This window comes from Cervus canadensis, chromosome 13 (assembly GCF_019320065.1).
Source record: "Cervus canadensis isolate Bull #8, Minnesota chromosome 13, ASM1932006v1, whole genome shotgun sequence".
Lineage (NCBI taxonomy): Eukaryota > Metazoa > Chordata > Mammalia > Artiodactyla > Cervidae > Cervus > Cervus canadensis.
Genome location: NC_057398.1, coordinates 42,971,479 through 42,991,656, shown reverse-complemented (window position 1 = coordinate 42,991,656; position 20,178 = coordinate 42,971,479). Strand labels below are relative to the sequence as shown.

The 20,178-nt window shown below is 41.4% G+C and overlaps 1 protein-coding gene across 1 annotated transcript in view; it reads right to left on the bottom strand.

The window, feature by feature from the left end:
- Nucleotides 1–1,294: 1,294 nt before the first annotated feature.
- The window catches only part of DPT (dermatopontin), a 34,111-nt gene continuing 15,227 nt past the window's right edge, over nt 1,295–20,178 (bottom strand). Inside the window, exons 2-4 of the mRNA XM_043485138.1 lie at nt 18,138–18,263; nt 6,695–6,802; nt 1,295–2,417 (exon numbers count right to left, since the gene is read on the bottom strand). Of these exons, the coding sequence (XP_043341073.1) occupies nt 2,351–2,417; nt 6,695–6,802; nt 18,138–18,263 (301 nt within the window). The 3' untranslated portion in view covers nt 1,295–2,350. The remainder of the gene's footprint in view (nt 2,418–6,694; nt 6,803–18,137; nt 18,264–20,178) is intronic.

Sequence of the window (20,178 nt, the reverse complement as noted above, 5' to 3'; positions counted from 1 at the left end):
CGCAGGTTACTAGAAAGATTGGAGTAATGAGAACACCGAGCGAGGACTCACAGTCAGCAGATCCTGGATGAAGCCTCAGTCTGGCACTGAGTTCCTTCTGACTGAGGCTGACCAAAAAAAAGTATAAATTCAGATTTGAACCAAGTTGGTGATGACTTTCCTGTTATTGTCCTTGGCCTATATGCAAAAAATAGCTTTTTTCTTAGTTCTTCTCTCCATTTATTCTACTTGGCACAGACACATATTGGATTGCTGTATTATTTTTTTTTCCTTGACTCGCTGTCTGGCAGTCTCCCGGACTGCTCCTCCCAGCTGTACCTCTCCAGCCCGAGCCTCCAGCTCCCTGGTGCCCTCCTCCCCCACCTCCTCCCCAGCCTTTGGTTTCCACCGTGGCTGCTAAGTCAGCCAGTCTGCATTGCCAGTCTCTCTTCCAGCTGTGTTCCACACATCCGGCCAAGTCCATTTCCTGGCTGCCATCCTGACCCAAAGCTGCAATTGCTAAAATATTAATGGTGCCCTTTGTGAGAAAAAACACAGGGAAGCCTGATGTAAATTGTCAGAGACGTGGAAACAGTGAAATGGAAGAAATAAAGCAGAAACATGATGTGAAAAAGGGTCTCAGCGTTAAGTCAAAGGCTGACATCCTTAGCTCTGCCTTTCTCTTCCTAATACCGAGGTCTCACTGGGAAATGCCAGCTTCACTGGCTGAGGTTCACTGCCTTGGCCACCTAGATGGGTTGCCTAACAAGGTAGATGATCCCTGTGGATTTGCCTGCCTGCCTGGGTCTCCTGAGAGAGAAGAGAAGGGAAGCACAGCACAGATCTGAAAAGAAAAGGCAAACTGTGTGGATAAAGAAAGTAGAGGCTCCCTGTGGTCAAAAGTCATGTGACACATTGGCATGAGGAGGTCTGTAGGATGCTGAGGACAAATCAGGCTAGATTCAAAGGCAAAGAAATGTGGTTCACCCTTTATCCAACCCTTAATGAAAGCACTTAGCACTTTATGTTTTATTTATTGGATTTCTCATACTCTGTCATTATCATTATTGGATTCCTGGTGCCCTGCATGGTGCTTGGCACAAATCACAATGAGAAGTTATATTTTCTGAATAATCAGAAAGGGGAAGAGTAGAGAGCAAAATGGAGAAGGAAATGGCAACCCACTCCAGTATTATTGCCTGGAGAATCCCATGGACAGAGGAGGGCTACAATCCACAGGATTGCAACGAGTCAGACATGATTGACGTGGCTTAGCACAGAGAGCGAAAAATGACCCTTAACATTTGCAACATGGTAAACATTAATATTTTTATTCTTTTTATGATGAAGAGAGTACAAAGGGCTGGGGATGCGGACATCACAGGAGGAGGAAAGACAGTGCCACCTCTGCAAAAGACACCCCTAAACTACACGTAGAAGAGAAGTAGATCCCCCCAGGGCAGACTTTCCCATCCAGAAAACGGAAACCAATTGGCGTGAGTTTGCCAGTAGCTCACACAGCTACAGGGCATATGCCAGTTTTTCCAGGTGCCAGCAAGTCAGACTCATTTTTCAGCTTTTCTCCAGGTTCCTAACTTGAGTCTCATTCTCTGACCTCTCTCATCCTCCTTGTTTTTGTCTTACTTGAGACTGATTCTCACAGGTTTCTCTGGTTCCTGTGCTCATTTTCATTACTAGGCATGCTAACAATCTTCTTCCAGTTTAGGAAATTCTTCCAATCCTCAGTCTTTCAGGCCCAAACAATTTCACCTCCCCATTTCACCTCCCAGTCTCCTCCCTCCTGGAGCACAGAGCTCTGCCCTTGAACTTCTAGGCAAGTGTGGCTTACATGGAATGGGAGAGTGGAAGCAGGTCGCCCTAAGGCAGAAGATCTGTTCTCTGTGAAGATCCTAGGTTTCCTTCAAACAGACAGCTCCAGAGAGCATTCCTGGTCCCCTTCTTCAATTTCTGCCCCTTCATTCCACCACTGAACCTCCTCACAGGTGCTGCTCAGCACCAGGCAGCTCCCTGGGTTGTAAAAGCAACAGCAAGGCTAAGACAAGTGCTCAAGCAACTAGCTTGTTTTCAGGCTGTGCGTGTGCACACAGAATATGTGGTGTGCAACAGAGCCATTGTCATTCGTACAAAAGGGTTTCTATGGAACGTGTTGAAAGTGAGAAAATATGGATTGTATTATAAGTGTGATACTAGTCAGAAGGCCCAGAAAACTGGCATTACAGCTACCAACCAGCTTGGGCAGAAGAAAAGAGAGCAACAGAAACCACTTAGGAGTCCCTGCTGATGTTAACATCTGCGGAGTCCTCAGGTCTCCCAGACCTCTTCCCTTCACCCAGGTTGGTAGGTTGCAGATCTAAACATTTGCAAATTCACAGTCATAGTCAGTCATCCGGCACATTATGAATTTCCACTGGCGATCCCTGTAGGGAGAGAGTCAGAGAGGTGATGTCAGTGAGAAAAGACACCTTAGGAAGAATAAAGCAATGAGCAACCTTTGGAGAATTTAGGAACTTAAGGGACACCTAATCTCACTTTCCTCTCAGGAAACATCTCTATGAAGTCTCTAGAAAACCTATTGGTAATTGTCCATGAGGGCAGGACTCCTGGACACCTCCTCACCCAGTTCAAGATGATCTTGGAGGGGACTAACTAGGTTGCCAGTGTGTTTAGGTCCTGTTTATCACCAGGGATCAGCTCATCACTGCTCAGTCTCAAAAGCACCTTCTTGGACATACAGGTTACAGCTTGGGATAAAAGCATTTATTTAACATTTTCTTCATTTCATTGTAAAGAATCATCTCTTACATAGGCCATCCATCTGCTCATTCTTTCTTTTTCTGAAAATGTACAATGTGCTGGGCTCTGCGCTGTACCCTCTTCAGAAAACACTACTACAGGGAAATGGATGGAGAGAAAATAACTCTAAAAGCCTTAATATGAAAAGGAAAGTGCCTGTTATTTTTGCATAACAGAAATTGCATATTTGTTTAGATGGTCAGGCATAGGTATGAGAAAACAGAATTGTTTAGTTTTGAAAAATATAGTGTGGATGCATTTCAAGGAACATTCTTTGCTAAGGACTAGCCCAAGTTCTTTGTTCACCTATTTAAGAAAAATATATTGAAAGTCTACTCTGCATAGCACTCTTCTGGTTTGATATTGTTTAACAATGATAGCAGCAATGGTACTCACAACTGTAACTACTATTTGATGAGTCCTCCAATATGTCTAGCATTGAACTAGATGTTTTACATATTTTCTCATTTGATCCTCACAATATGTCATTGTTTAGGTGGAGAAGTGGACTCAGAGCCACATGAACTTTATTAACATAATTAGGTGACAATTTCAAGTTCCAAGTTTGTTGAACTCAAATCTTGCTCTTTATCTGATACCACAATGACTCTGTAACTTGACACCTATAACCCCATTGAGAACACGGCTGTCACATCTTTTGCAAAGTCTTGATGAAGGGCAAAAAAGTCATTCCATATATAGCCACGCAAATGCTTCCCAAGCACAGTGGGGTCATTTAACCTTAGAATGTTCTTCTTCCTCTTCAGTCTGAAAGACCTCTTCCCAGATCAATTTTTCTTAGACACCAACACTGATAAGATCTTCATCAAGCTGCAAATCTGGAAGGTAGGACTAACCTCTCTCAAGTTCTGGGAGGTAACTCTTGCCAACAGCTATGGAACAGGCTGCTCACACAGTAAGGCAGGCTTTGTAATTTGAGTCTGCTGCTCCAGGTTGTTTAGAGTAATGGGCATAGGATCTCCAAGTATAAAAATTTTCAAGAGCCTGGGTAACCAACTATTTATTAGTATTTATTCCTGCAGTTGTTAACAGAGGACATGGCCTGTTTTAGATGGAGGTTAGGAAATCAGTGGCATGCGAGTTTATGAAATAAATTTCATTACTGTAGACAAGTCTGATTTATCTCTATGCCAACAGACATAACTAAATAAGATCTTGAGCCAGGCATTCACACCACTCTTTCAAAGGGCTTTAATTGATGCTAAGCAAAATTTAGACTTGGTTGTAAAAGAACCAAGTTATTTGAATCAGGCTTAGTCACTGATTTCCCTCCTAGATGGTGGTTCTCAAGAAGCGGCAGTTTTGCTCCTCATGGTTTTTTATTGTTGTTGTTGTCACAACTCTGTTGCTATTGCCATCTAGTGTGGAGGGGTCCGGATGCTGCTGAACATCTGGAATGCACAGGAAATGCTTCTGCAACAAAGAGCTATCTGGCTCTAGAGGTCATGTGTGCCCCGGCTGGACAACTCCATTCCAGGAGAAAACCACTATTATCTGCCTGTGGAGGAAAAGCTCCTGCCCAATGACTGCATGGGTATATTAATTGCAAACAAATGCATGATATAATAGCCCAGTTTTCCAAGATTTTAGGTTAAACTACGTAACTGAAAATGTCCATGTCAATAGCCACTGGACACTTTAACTGTCAAAATATATTTATTTTGAGGAAATTTTGGATGGTGTACTCTCTTGACTATATATTCCTTTCTGGCTCCTTAAACAGAAAATGCCAAACTAATTTTCTCATTGACTTGGAAACATCACTAGGAACATTGAGCACCCTGCTACACTCTTGTCTAGTGTTGCCCCTCAGGGCTACTCACCACTGATAAATGTCCACAGTCTTTGAGTTCTTAGGTCTTTCCTTTTCTTCTTCTTAAATTTAGTTTTGTGTGTGTCACATCATTCAGCTGTTTTATTCTAACTGGTAAGAAGTAACATCTTCCCTATTCATTTTTAAAATTATTTTTAATTGAAGGATAATTGCTTTGCATAAGTTTGTTGTTTTCTGTCAAATATCCACATGAATCAGCCATAGGTGTACATATGTCCCCTCCCTCTTGAACCTCCCTCCCATCTCACTCCCCATCCCACCCCTCTAGATTGTTGCAGAGTCCCTGTTTGAGTTTCCTGAGTCATATAGCAAATTCCCATTGGCTATCTATTTTACATATGGTGATGTAAGTTTCCATGTTACTCACTCCACACATCTCACCCTCTCCCTCCTTTTCCTGCCCTCTTGTCCATAAGTCTATTCTCTATGTCTGTTTCTCCATTGCTACCCTGCAAATAAATTCATCAGTACCATTTTTCTAGATTCCATATGCATGCATTAGTATACAATATTTATCTTTCTCTCTCTTACTTCACTCTCTATAATAGGCTCTAGGTTCATCCACCTCATTAGAACTGACTCAAATGTGTTCCTTTTTATGGCTGAGCTATTCCTTTGTATGTATATACCACACCTTCTTTATCCGTTCATCTGTAGATGGACATCTAGGTTGCTTCCATGTTCTAGCTGTTGTAAATAGTGCTGCTATGAGCAGTGGAATACATGTGTCTTTTTCAATTTTGGTTTCCTCAGGGTATATGCCTAGGAGTGGGATTGCTGGGTCATATGATGATTTTATTCCTAGCTTTTTAAAGAATCTCCAGACCATCTTCTATAGTGGCTGTATCAATTTACATTCCCACCAACAGTGTAAGAAGGTTCCCTTCTCTCCACATCCTCTCCAGAATTTATTGTTTGTAGGCTTTTTGATGATGGTCATTCTGACTGTTATGAGATTATATCTCACTGTAGTTTATTTTTTAATTTGCCCCTTCTAGAAAATAATAACTAAGCTAGATAAAAAGGTATGTAAAATGCAAACAATTAATGTGTGAGAATTGAGGGGCTTTCCTATTAATAAATGTAAGTGTTTTTGTTCATGGAGCCTGAAACCTGTATTGCATCTTTTCAGATGTCTTTCATGTTAGTATTTTTGTTTAATTTTTGTTTTTTTTCAATTAAAGGTCATATTAAATAAGTTAACTCCAATTAGGTATGATATCATTGCACTTAAAAACATAAATATATACAAAAATGTCACACCCAAATTTGTCATTCTATTATTTAATGAATTAGTGAGTTAGCTTTTGTTCTATTTGCTAAACAGTTATTGGTAACTTTTCAGGAATTCATTTGCTGTGTAAAGTGATGATCACCTAACTATAAGTAGGTCAAATCAACCTTTTAACATCTGAATTTATTCATATCTCTTTCTTTATCAGCAGAGAGAAGAATTTTTATTTTCCTCTTATTATTTTGTTTTGATGTATTTGTGATAAAACTGGGAGCTGATTGTGAGAGAAAGGGGATTGAAAAAAATTAGTAGTTTTTCTCTTAAGTTCTCCTTTTTTGTTTCTAAATATAGTTGGCAAGTTTTGTGTGTTTCTCCTCTCCAGTCCCCTCTCCTTCTCTTTTCTCTCCCTTCCCACAACTCAAAGTGAGGACCATATAGAGAAGTGGTATTGGAGAGGGTCCATTTTGACAGTGGGCACTCTTTTAATCATTTTCGCCCTCTCTAACATGTTTGGTAGGAAAAAAATGCTTTTTGAAACTGAGTAAAGGGAAGAGCATAAACCATCATGGAATACCATCTTGAGCATTTCCTGCTCTGAGCAATCTGGAACCCATTCTTATCTCCAAGGGTGAGCTGCTGCATGAAGTAGGTTCAATTCCCATTGTTTTCCATTGTCCTGTCAATCTTTTAGTTAACCTAAACCAAGTAGAAAACTAAAATAGGGAAAACCCCAGATCAAAGATCCTGCAGATATGACCCTTGCAGGGAACTGGTCCCTGACCACTCTAACCTTGCCCATGGGGGAGGCTCACCTTTCCACTGCAGAGAAAGTGGTTGTTGCCCCTCGCATATAATAATCATAATTGTAGGAAATCATGTCCATCTCCTCACCATAGTGGCCTGGATATTCTGTTGTCAGCCTATGTGGAAAGAACAAAAGGTTAGAGGGAAAAGGTAAAACACTACTGCTAGGGGCAAACAGGAGACATGCTATAGAAGAGAGATACAGTTTCAACACTATGGGAGACCCAAATCAGAGCTGGATGACCTCTGCTAAACCATTCCAGGCTGCAAAAAGATGGACAGTTTTCTCTCACGTCTCATGTTCCTTCTTGCCACTAAACTAGACACTAAAAAAGATATAGAGAGCTCCTCAGGCCTTGAGGAAACACTGACTAATATCAGCATTAGTTCATTCCAATCAAGTCAACCAGAACCATGCTTTCAAAATGTGAGTTGTGACTTACTAGTAGATCATGAAATCAATTTAATTGGTTAGGACCAGCTGAGCTTTAAAAAAGAAGAAGAGATTGAATAGAAAATATCAGAGACTGCATTATACACACTAAAGATAAGTTCTTGTGTACATACTGAAGATCAGTTATTGTGTATATGATAAAAACTTTGTTTCAAATATATATGTGTGCATGTATTTATATGATATTTATATTGTCTGATAATTTGATATGCATTTTTTTACTGTATTTGAAAAATATTAAAATATAAGCTGTATAAAAGTAGTTTTTACCTAGTCTGCCATTGTTTCTTTGGCATCTAAAACAGTTCCTGGTACATAATAAGTATTTGTTGAATAAATAAATAGACTTGAGAAAGTCATTTAATCTCAGTTTCCTGGTCTATAGAAGAATGAAGGTTACCTTATAGCTTTGTCATTTGGGCTAAAACAAATAAGTATGACACGTGGTAGCAGTTGAATTGTTGGGAGAAATTTTGTGTCCTCTTCCTCCTTCACATTTCCTTCTTTCTCCTCCAAGATTAAGTCAAGCCCTGGCCTCTCCCTGGGTAGGCTCATTGTGGTCCACCCTGGAATAAATCTAGAATTCCCTGGCTCTTATAATGCTTCACCATTGGGGATCTTCAGGATCAAAATAGTCCTTTTGGTATGATATGGGTTCCCCAAAGTCTTTATCTGCACCCCCAACCTGCTTGGGAAACAAATAATGTCAATAATTTAATCTGATTTGGGGTCACAGGTTATTGTATGTTGATGATAAAAAGATCTCCCTCTATGTAGACTTAATACTGCAAGGATTGTCATGAAATCTTAAAAAGCCTGATTTATAAACTGGAAGGTCTCTTAGAAGATTCTCAAGCTTCGATGCAACAAGTTAGCACAAGATAACCTGAGTTAACCAGAACCTAAAACTTCACTCTCTTTGTTCATGACCATTTGTTTTCCCACATTATGCACTTGTTCTTGTTCTCTGATTCTCTTCTCAAGACATAATTATGCTCTATCAGAACACCAAGCCCTATCTAGAGGGGGTTACATGTGTTTCTGCTTAATATTTATGGAAGGAAACAGGCTAATGCTGAACCCTATTTTGTGCTTCCAAGGAGACTCAGAACAAGGGCTTTCTCTTCCTAATGAAAATATTAAATGACTCATAAATGGCCCTAATATGTTCTCATTTGGATTCTGTTGGTTTGTGATTCCTGGGGATTCAAACAAGTGCTAGATTCAAGTTTACCTAAAGAAGGAGTGATTTGTTGATAATGCAAATTAGGACTAAAAGAGATGGAGTAGGAGGCATTTTTTCTTACATCAGGGAGCACAAAATATTTTCCAGATTTTTTAGAGCACTCTTTAGATACAATATATAAAAGTTAATTGCCAAACATTTTAAGATGTGCTGAGGCAGAAATCTACCTAAGGCAATAGTGTATGGTAGCCACTCAGTCGTGTCTGACTCTTTGTGACCCCATGGACTAGCCCACCAGGCTCCTCTGTCCATGGAATTCTCCAGGCAAGGATACTGGAGTGGGTTGCCATCCCATCTCCAGGGGGTCTTTCTGACCCAGGGATTGAAACTGGGTTTCCTGCTTTATAGGCAGATTCTTTACCATCTGAGCCACCAAGAGAGCCCCAAGGCAGCACTGCATTAAGCTAAATCCAGTTCCCAAAACTATTGGAAATCATTATGCTAGACTGTTATTTTTTTAAGTTTTTACTGATCTGCTTTCAGATTATTTGGATAGTTAAATACATTTGGAATGAGATGGGGAAAAGAGGCTTGCATTTTAAAAAAATGACATTTTAAGCTTCAAAGGGGGACAAAAGTTATCCATTGCTTTTTTCAACTAGCAGTTCCTATGGCTTCATTTTTGGTAGTGACCAGACCAAAAGTCTCCTGTTCAGCTGATAGTTTGTCTGTGAGGTTTCTCTGTGGAGGACTGCTGTTCAGTAAACTTCCAGAATACCCTCAAGAAGGTGTCTTACATGCTTATTTGTGTATTTCCATCTTGCTCCCAGCCAGTTTTTTGTTTTTACTTGATATTGGGGATTTTCCTATTGTTTTGTCTTTGTTATAAAATCATGAGGTCAAGTGTAGATTATTTTACAGAATCTTCGATTAAGAGGATAAGGCAAGAGTTTGGGTATTGGTAAAAATTACTTCTACTTTATGAAAGAAAAAATACAGAGGAAGAAAGAACCCCAATCAATAAACCTTCCAAATACCATTCATAGAGGGAACTGCTGTTTCAATACAGTCCAGGATTCTGAATTTTAGAACAAGATAAATATGCCTCCATTTAGTTTCTGAGGATGTCATGCACACACAAAATATTCCAATAAGCGAAAGCCCTAGTAATAACTCCTCAGAAGGAAAAAATAGAATTTAAACATTCAGAACAAGACACTGGGACAAGGGCATAGGGACTTGTCAGGAAATTAAAGGAAACTACAAGGAAGCACAGATCAGGGTTTCATAAACTATGGTGATGGGCTTCCTGAGGGCAGAAGGGGAGGAGTTCAGTGTGGTTCCAGATTCCTTGTGAATTACCAGGTCACTGCAGGCAGTTTTATGGCAAAGTACACTTCATACTGAGCACTGCCATACATTTCCAGACCAATTAAAACAATCAAGCAGCCCTTCCCTTGCAAGAAGAGAAGGTTCTGTCGGTAACACTGCTGTTGTTCAGTCGCTAAGTTGTGTCTCACTCTTTGTGACCCCATGGACTCCAGCATGGCTGGCTTCCCTGTCCTCCACTCTCCCCTCAAGTTTGCTCACACTCATGTCCATTGAGTCGGTGATGCTATCTAACCATCTCATCCTTGCTGCCTCCTTTTGCCTCCAATCTTTCCCAGCATCAGGGTCTTTTCCAATGACTTAGCTCTTCACATTAGGTGGCCAAAGGACTGGGGCTTCGTCTTCAGCATCAGTCCTTCCAATGACTATTCAGGGTTGGTTTCCTTTCAGATTGATTGGTTGATCTCCTTGCAGTCCAAGGGACTCTCAAGAGTCTTACCCAGGACCACAATTCAAAAGTATCAATTGTTCAGTGCTCAGTTTTCTTTATGGACCAACTCTGACAATCCATCCATGACTACTGGAGAAACCATAGCTTTGATTATATGGACATTTTTATGCAATTTACTGAAAGGGATCTACTACTGAAGCTCTTCTATCAGGATCCTTATATATCCCTTTACAAAGAGCTAATTGCCCCTCTGTGTGTGTGTTTCCCCTATCACTTTTGGATGAGTAGGGCTATTGGAGCATAATTTCTCACTTTAAACTACTTTTAATGCCATCTGTAGGCAAGGGTATGGCATCACTGACTCAACGGACATGAGTTTGAGCAAGCTCTGGGAGTTGGTGACAGACAAGGAAGCCTGGCGTGCGGCAGTCCATGGGGTCGCCAAGAGTTGGACACGACTGAGTGACTGAACTGAACTGTAGGCAAGGGGACAGGACCAGAAGGTTGTTTCAAAACTAAATGAGAACTTGATAACATAGAACCACTTGTACAATTTCTTGTATTAGATAAGTCTGAAGGAGATGGAAAGAAATTAAATGATGTCTTGGTTATGAATTGAAGAAGGCCCATGCAAATGGAGGGGATTTTTAAAACAGATAGAGGATTTTCTCATCTAAGATTATTAAAGCTCTGAAATTATCAATGGATTCAGCTAGAATCAATAAATGATTGCTGTCTAGTACGTTACCACAAACTGAGCCCTAGCTGACAGATGGCTTTCTCCTTTCCTATGAGAACAGGACATGTCACAGAGCTCGCTCACATATATGTCATCATATTCATTTTATAAAGGAGAGCAGGGATAGAATTTAAAGAGGACAACTTACTTATTGTTGGAGGTTTGCTTGAGAACTTATACAATTTTTAGTAGTTAAAGGAAAGGGTTTTGAATCTTTCTCTACAGAAAGTGACTCATATAGAGTTTATCAAACTTCACCTTTATTATTGGTTTGTTTTGTTTAGTTGCTAAGTCATGTCTGACTCTTTTGCAACCCTATAGACTGTAGCCTACCAGGTTCTGTCCGTGGGATTTCCCAGACAAGAATACTGGAATGAGTTGTCATTTCCTTCTCCAGAGTATATTCCCAACCCAGGGATTGCATCCTCATGTCCTATATTGCAGGCAGATTCTTTACCACTGAGCCATTCAGGAAGCCATTTATTATTGATTACTGAGGCTTGACACAAGGTCAGAACTTGAAGTACCAGCATCTATTTGTTACATGTTTGACCTGTCAGCAAGTAGGACAACTGGATTCTTTGGGGGTCATCCTAGAGGCTCCACTGCTAGGCAGTGTATCTCACTGGTGTGCACAAGAACAAATGGGGCCATGCCCTATGGCCCAGCATCAGTTAGTATCACATCCTCAACCTTATCCCACTTTGTGGGATGCCAGAGAAGCACACACTGCAGATGTCCTACCCTAAAAACTGGAAGAAAACCCAGCATCTACAAGTTAACAAACCAGAAGGGGGTACCTGAGGAAGCCATACCTCAGCTTTTTTCAAAACAAGAGTAAACAGTGTTTCCCATCCCATTCTTTAGTGCTCAGCCCATCCTCCTCAAACAACATTTTAGAGAGGCTTCTGGCCAATCAAACCTCTAATTCTGTCTTACTTCTATTTTCTATGCCTCCCAGAATTCCCTGGTGGCTCAGATGGTAAAGAGTCTGCCTCCAATGCAGAAGACCCAGATTCGATCCCAGGGTCAAGAAGATCCCCCGAAGAAGGAAATGGAAACCCATTCCAACATTCTTGCCTGGAGAATTCCATGGACAGAGGAGCTTGGTGGGCTATAGTCCATGGGGTTGCAAAGAGTCAGACGTGACTGAGCAACTAACATGTCACTTTTCTGCTTCCCAATTAACACCTTGTTTAAAATATCCCATTTTAATGTTCTGGGCCTTCCAGGTGGCTCAGTGGTAAAAAATCTGCCGGCGATGCAGGAGACTTGGGTTCAACCCCTTGGTCAGGAGGATGCCCTGGAGAAGGAAATGGCAACCCACTCCAGTATTCTTACCTGGGAAATCCGATAGACAGAGGAGCCTCCCAGACTATAGTTCATGGGTTCGTAAAAGAGTCTAACACAACTTAGCATCTAAACAACAACATTCTAAAGTCCTATTACTTGTCAACACCACATATTTAGCTTTTGATTAAAAAACAGAATACTGTATGGCATCTTGTTTCACAATGGTGATCAGTACAGTGAGCTCCTTGAGGGGTCATGTGTATATGACAAGCATATACACTTTTATAATTTAGTTCAGCTGTGGATGTGGAGAAATTCAACATTTATAGCCTTGGGATATGTTGAGATTGGCCTCCATTCTACATACAGTCAAAAAAAAGACACCCCTTTCTGACAGGCAGATCACTGAGAAGTGTCTTAAATAAACAGAATCTGCTTGTGATCAACCCTCTTGCTTAATACATGCTTAGCCACGTAAGCTACAGAAAATTTTAGGTGAGAATAATTTGCCAGTGGCCTGGCACCCCCAATAGGTGTTATATCAGAACCTATTTGAATTATTTTTGCAAAAATGAGAAAAGTAAAACCCAATTGCAGTTATGCATAAAGGAAAGCAAACTCAGACTCAACTGGCTTCTGCAAAGAGCTGGGGAAAGGGTTCAAGTGGGACTAAATGACTCTGGAGCCACCAAAGTGCCCTTCTCTGCAGAGAGGCCCTGAATTCCCGGGATAGGAGAAAGAATGCAATATGATCATGTCTGTCCTCTTGTGGCATTTTGGAGCACTGTATATCAAAGTGTTCAAATATGTATCACAACAGGGGGAACACAGTTCTAGAGATATCTGTGGTTTTAAATTAGAATAGGAAAGTCCCTAAGTATTTTCCAAATTGCTCTCTTGGAAATGAATTTCCAGCTCACCATTCCAAGCCCAGGGCTGGTCATCAAGCATATTTGTTTTGACTCATGTTAGTTTTCACTGGCCACACTGCGTCATGGTTGCCTTGATCCTGCAATTGGTGGGGACAAACTGCAGTGTCTCCCCTCCAGCTAAAATAACCACTTTCTTCTCTGTTCTCACTAGGAGATGCCCACTGTATTGTTACCTAATACTCCACCTGTCCAGGTCTGATTTTCTCATCGAGATTCAGAGGACTCAGTACTGTGCAAAGCATGTGGGATCTGGAGGCAGATAGACCTGTTGGAATTGAGTTCAGAACTTTGAACAAGTCACAACTTCTGCACCCTGATTCTCTCATCTGGGTCATAGATCATGATTTCTGTGCATCAGAAGTAAATGAGCTAACAGGGTAGATTAATAAATAAAATAAATAAAAATTATCATCATCATTAGGAACTGAATCAAAGTCCATGAACTGTACTTATATCCATTTATATTCAGTCTGATTAAGTGACTTAATGAATAGAGGAATGAATGATTATTTCTAGAATACCATAAAGGAGAGTGGACAAGAAAGTATAGAGCCACAAATTTGGTCTGGAATTGCAACGTTTACTTTGTTCTAAGCAGCACGTAGGACCTGGTCTTAGGTTACCCATTACTTACTAGACAAGCAGCCACATCTCTGAAATTTCTACTCTTGAAGGTTGAGCATAGAAAGGAAGGAAGCACTGACATGCAGGCAGCAAATACATTTCTAAACTAGAAATATGGCACAATGATTACGACAGCCATGCCACCCCAACTGATGACAGATACAATTGATTTTGCTGAAGCTCAAAGGGGCCATCGACCCCTAAAATGAGTGATTAGTGCTTCGTGCAGTGCCAGGTGATGGTTGATCTCAGGCCCAGAAGCATCTAAACTCAATGCAAGCTGCTTAAAAATGTAACATCCAATCTTATTTTCTCAAAATGTGGTGTCTCCATCTCTATAATAACAGCTTCCAACCTGCTCAGAGGAAGCATCGTAGAAGATTCCCTTCCCATCAGGCTTCTGGGAGCAGTGCTGTAGCAGGCATCTGGGCAGGGGTTGGGGGGGCAGATGCCACATGGAGATGCCTATGAGGTCATCCTTGTCCCTGTCATGGTTTCACAGGGAATGGGAATGCAAACATTTTCCATCTTGTATTAAAATCTAGACAATGAGAGTAGTAGTTAAAGATAAGCTTTGATGGAGTGCTTTGGGGTAGAAAGAGGAGAATATTCAGATGAGCTGATTTTGTTGTAGCTGTTAGCCAGAACGATCTAGGAATTAATTTAAAAAAAAAAAACAAAAAACAACAACTCTGGTTTATGACTTCAGCACAATGGAGAGGGAGACCAGATTGTGGAGAACAGAATGCAGGATCTGAGATTCATATAGAAACTCATAGTAGAAACTCAAGGCTGAAGGAAAACTAATGCGTTATCTAAGCTGATTCTGAGGAAGGACTTTTTTTTTTTTTGGTCAAAACATATTATGCAGTGAACCTGATGAAAGGCCATGAATCTTGAAAAGAAACATTTAGGAAAGGAAACACATGCTAAATTCAAAACTGTCGGTCCCTGGGACATGGTCTATGCCTGGACAGCCTCAGCGTGCTGATGGGGGACAGCCTGGTGCATGGCAAGCAGCCACTGGAGCTGCGTGGAGACTGGGGAATTATTCAAACAGTCTCTGAAAGGTTGTGGCTTCCTCAGTGACACATGTTTGTGGTTTGCAGATGAATGGACTAAGAATGAATATTCTCACACATAAATAAATACATGTAACAACATTTACATCTGTATCCAGTCCCAGTGGGGACTCCTGAGTGATGCCATGTCTGCTTCTATCAGGAATTTGCTTTCTTACCAGACTTCAGTGATGCTATAATATCTTATGAGAAACTGCAGAGACTGAAATGGGAGCGGCGCCTTGGTCGCCACCAAACAAATAAATCCCACACTTGCGTGGGAGTTGCTTGGATGATTTACTTTTTTTCCTTGCACAGGGTGCTATTCCTGAATCCCTGAAAGCTTGCAAGCTTGGAGAAGATAGATGCTCAATTCTCAGTGTCAGGCTCAGTGCTATAGAACAGCCTTCCAAGTGGGAAGAGAAAAATGTTTCCACCCACATATGCCCAGTTCCCTGGGAGGTGATTCAAGTTAGTAAAAGTGATGTGAGGGAAGGTTTCGAGGAAGAGGGTTATCAGGAGCTTTCACTGTGGGAAGGTGTGGGAAAACAGTTCTCACTCCTAAGGGCTGTTAAAAGGATCGGATAAAATAATGCACTTGAAGGAAGACTTTTTTCCACTATAAAACCTCCTCATATCAATGTCAGGTTTCCCCACTGTTACTGTTCCAAGGGGCCTGTGCTGTTCAACTATTCATTTGAGAAATGTATTGCCTACTTTGTGCCAGGCAATATGCTGAGATGCCAGAGAAATAAGACCTAATTCATGCCCTAGAGGTTTCATGCAATTTAGAAAAACATAGAACGTCATGACTCAGGAAACTTAAAGATGCCACTAAAATGTCTAGACGTGCCGGCGGGGCAGTGAGTCATGCCCTGCATACCACAGTGCCTCCTGAAATCTCATTGTACTGTTCCAAGTGTCCCTTTGCAAAAGTACTATTTCCTTGACAACCATAGTAGTTCTCAGCTCTAACACCACACAACCAGAAAGAGGTCCAGTCAAGTGAAGCCTTCCTTAGAGCGACCACTTCAAAGCGGACCTGCTGTGTCTTTCTGAGGAGTTCTCTCCTCTCTCCATTCTTCTCCTCTCTCTCTCTCCACAGTCTGATTCTACCAACTCTCAGTGTCGTGTCTGGGTGACGGAGTGGGATGAGGAATGGGGAGAATGGGGTGGTGAGGGAAGATGGGCAGACCATTGCAGACCACAGCCAAGGATAAATTTTGTTACCAGAGATTTTAATGTCTTGGGCAACTTAAGAAAAGTTGCTCATCTCTGTCAGCCTTTGATCTCAAGACTTTGTTCCCACTTACACAGCTCCATGCCCATTAAATTCTTAGCCTCTAAGAAACTGGTGGGTTCCTGCTGCTCTATCCTGAATCTAAGACCCTTTAGGTCTTGGATTCAGGAACTTTCACAGTTATAACCTACACCCTAGCCATGCCTGTTCACCAACCATATGGAGTAAGGCCAGCTTTATGGGCATCTGGTCCCATCACTTCATGGCAAATAGATGGGGAAAAAGTGGAAGCAATAACAGAGTTTACTTTCTTGGGCTCCAAAATCACTTTGGATGGTGACTGTAGCCACGAAATTAAAAAACAAACAAACAAACAAACAAAAAAAACCCCCGCTGTTCCTTGGAAGAAAAGCTATGACAAATCCAGACAGCATATTAAAAAGCAGAGACACCAATTTGCTGACAAAATTCTGTAAAGTCAAAACTAAGGATTTCCCAGCAGTCATGCATGGATATGAGAGTTGGACCATAAAGAAGGCTGAGAGCTAAAGAATTGATGCTTTCAAACTGAGGTGCTGGAGAAGACTCTTGAGAGTTCCTTGGACTGCAAGGAGATCAAATAAGTCAGTCCTAAATGAAATCATGGAGTAGGCAATGGCACCCCACTCCAGTACTCTTGCCTGGAAAATCCCATGGATGGAGGAGCCTGGCAGGCTGCAGTCCATGGTGTCCTGAAGAGTTGGACATGACTGAGCGACTTCACTTTCACTTTTCACTTTCACACATTGGAGAAGGAAATGGCAACCCACTCCAGTATTCTTGCCTGGAGAATCCCAGGGATGGGGGAGCCTGGTGGGCTGCCGTCTATGGGGTCGCACAGAGTCGGACACGACTGAAGTGACTTAGCAGCAGCAAAGGAAATCAACACTGAATGTTAATTGGAAGGACGGAGGCTGAAGCTGAAGCTCCAATACTTTCACTGCCTGATGCTAAGAGCCGACTCATTGGAAAAGACCCTGATGATGGGAAAGATTGAAAGCAGGAGGAGAAGGGGACGACAGAGAAAGAGCTGGTTAGATAACATCACTGACTCAATGCACATGAATTTGAGCACACTCCGGGAGACAATAGAGGACAGAGGAGGCTGGAGTGTTGCAGTTCATGGGGTCGTAAAGAGTCAGACACCACTGAGCAATAACAGCAACAACATGGAGGCATTTCGGACAACTGGATGAAGGGCCTGCCCCATCAGAGAGCTACTGATAGCGGGTGACTTTGAGCTCTGAATGTACCATCTATCACTGCTTCAAACAGAAAAATGCTAAGGTTTTGGAGCTGCGTATCCCTAGAGACACCATGCCCTACTTGAGCATCTGTGGAGTTGTTTGGTCACAGAGAATAAGCGTGACCCACAAGGCTGTTTTTCCAAGCATCACATCACACTGTGGAGAGATATATCACTTGAGTGAGTCAACCTTCAAATGTTGACACTTATTCTTTTGTTTCAAGTAGAAATGTCTGACTTGTTTCCAGACTGAAGAACTTGGGACAAGTTGTGTTGTCCACATCCAGTGAAAGTTATCAGAATTTATATATATATATTCTCCTAGTCAACTCAAAGGCTAGGTCCTTTTTAAGTCTATGTTTAAATACTATGTTTGGCACTCTGACCTGGAAAAAGGTAGGATCTTCAAAAGAAGTCCTGCAAGAAAAGATAGGGTCCCAGATATGTCCAGTGTCCTTGGATGTGATGAGAAGTTATCATGATAGAGACAGAAAAGAGCACTGAAACAGGAGTCTGTAAACCTCAGCCTAGAGGTCAACCACCATGAAATAAGCTGGCTGGTCTGGGGCAAGTCACATTTTTGCTCTATTGCTCTCTTTGTTTGCTTTTCTATCAAAAAAGGGACGTAGAAGCACTGGGCTGATGACCTATAAGGTCCCTCCCTGTGTGAATATTATTCTGACCTTTTCTTTCATCTGTCCTTCCCCTTCTATAGGCTAGCTGCTATATTTAAAACTTGCTTGTGATGGCTGATGCTTATCTGAAACTAGAAACGTGGACAAAAGCACATTTCTGTCCCCCCAAGCCCCCTCCCGTCCCAGTAGCCGTGAGGGATTGCGTTTGGCTGCCAGGCTCACCAGCAGGAATATGGGCATCTCTTGCTGTAGCGGCAGCAGTAAAATTGCCACTCCCGATCCAGCACTGACTCGAAGTAGCGGCTCTGGAACCCTGCCACCAGTCCGTTGTTGGAGCACGTCTGGTACCTGAAGAGAAGAGAAAACTCCAAATAAACTAACACCATGGTGCACAAATTCACCCCCTCCCCAAGATCTTAGCTCCCAGTTACTAAGCCAAGCCACTCTTTCAATGACCTAGATTCCTTACAATTTATTCTATTTTATGCAAATAATAAGGACTTTGTTTTATTGGTAGGAATGACATATACTCACCGTTAAAATTCAAATGATTCGAACTCTTTCAACTGGAGGAAAATTGGGAAACTCTGCTCTTGTTAGACCTCTGAGAATATGTTGTTAGATGGAAGAATGCATAAATGGATGGATACAGAGGCATCTAGAATTTTTACAAATGCAAGATTGTATTATTCATGCCATTTAAAATAAAAGATAATATAATTCACTTTGTCTAAATTGAAATAAAATGAAGACAAGGAAAAACACAACGGATTGATGAACTTCAAATGAACATTTCTTCTGCTTAAGAGCAGGTGGATTCTCTAACCGTGAGCCACCAGGGAATCCCTGAAAGCTTTCAAAAGCTCTTCCAAAGTGAGTCTTAGCTAACTGTTTTCCTGCATTTTTACCCACCTGGACATTGATCCTGTTCCCTCTTCTGAGGAAGCAGAGCAAGAATTTGTCTCTGTGTTACTACCTGGCAGTTGTTGGAATACATCCCTGCTTTCCAAGTAAAGATAAGTTTCCAGAAAATATAATAGATAAAAGTAAGAATAAGTACCCAGTGCTGATAGGTCAGAGAGACCTTGCTGACACACAAACTATAAAACCATCAGTGACTGAACTTCATTTTGTTCTTTTTAATTATTGGAAATGATCTTCTGGATCATATTTAGATATATATTTGAAAATACATATATATATATATTTGAATATATATATATATAAAAGCATGAATGAATAAATGAATAATAAATGAATGAGAAAAAAGATGCTTTCTGACTAGACATGAAATATATTTAGTATCTAGTTTGATCAGATTCAAACAGGGCCTTCCCAGGTGGCTCAGAAGGTAAAGAATCCGCTTACGATGCAGGAGACCTGGTTCAATCCCTGGGTCAGGAAGATCCTCTGGAGAAGGAAATGGCGACCCACTCTAGTATTCTTGCCTGGAGAATCCCAAGGACAGAGGAGTTTGTGCGCTATACCCCATAGGGTCTCTAAAGAGTTTGATGCATCTTAACAACTGAGCACATATTCAAATATGTGTTTATTTATCCCTTCATCCAACAAACTTGTACCTCATCACTACTCTGTATCAATCACTGTGCTTCTGTGTTGAAACAAAAATCAAGAAAAGGGCTTGGTACTCAGTCAACATGCAAGCTGTCTCGAACTCCCTGTTCCCAGGACTTGCAAGAAGTTCTGACAAACCTTAGAAAGCTCAGCTATAAGATACAAATAATGCAAGTTAAGATGTACATTGAGACCTATGCCCGTTGATGACTTAGCCTTCTTTGCTCTACCATTGCTCACATCTCAGCTTTGGAAAACACCTGGTACATTTCAGGAAGCCATACAGTTGGAATGGATGACTAAGGTCTGAAGGGTAGCCTTGGGGGCTGATTTTCCACAATGGTTTATTCTATCCTAATTCTAGCCATGCTAGTGAGATGCAACTTCAATAAAAAGCTCTAAGAGTTGTAAACAAAGCTCATATGTGTCCAAAGAGTGATGGCACAGCAAACTGGAACTCTCTGTGATCTTTCTCCATCACTAAAAGTTTGCCTCCCTCTAAATCAGCCCTGTCAGAACTGAACCAGGCTTTCCTGGAATTGTTGTTCCACTGTCTTGGCTTGTCCTGGGCACTCAGACTGTCACAGGGACAGCATTCCCATGATGGTAAGTTCCCATAAGCAAAAATAAATGTAACAAGATAAGCTGAAAGGTTTCGGTACCAGTTCTGAAGCCCATCCAAGTTCCA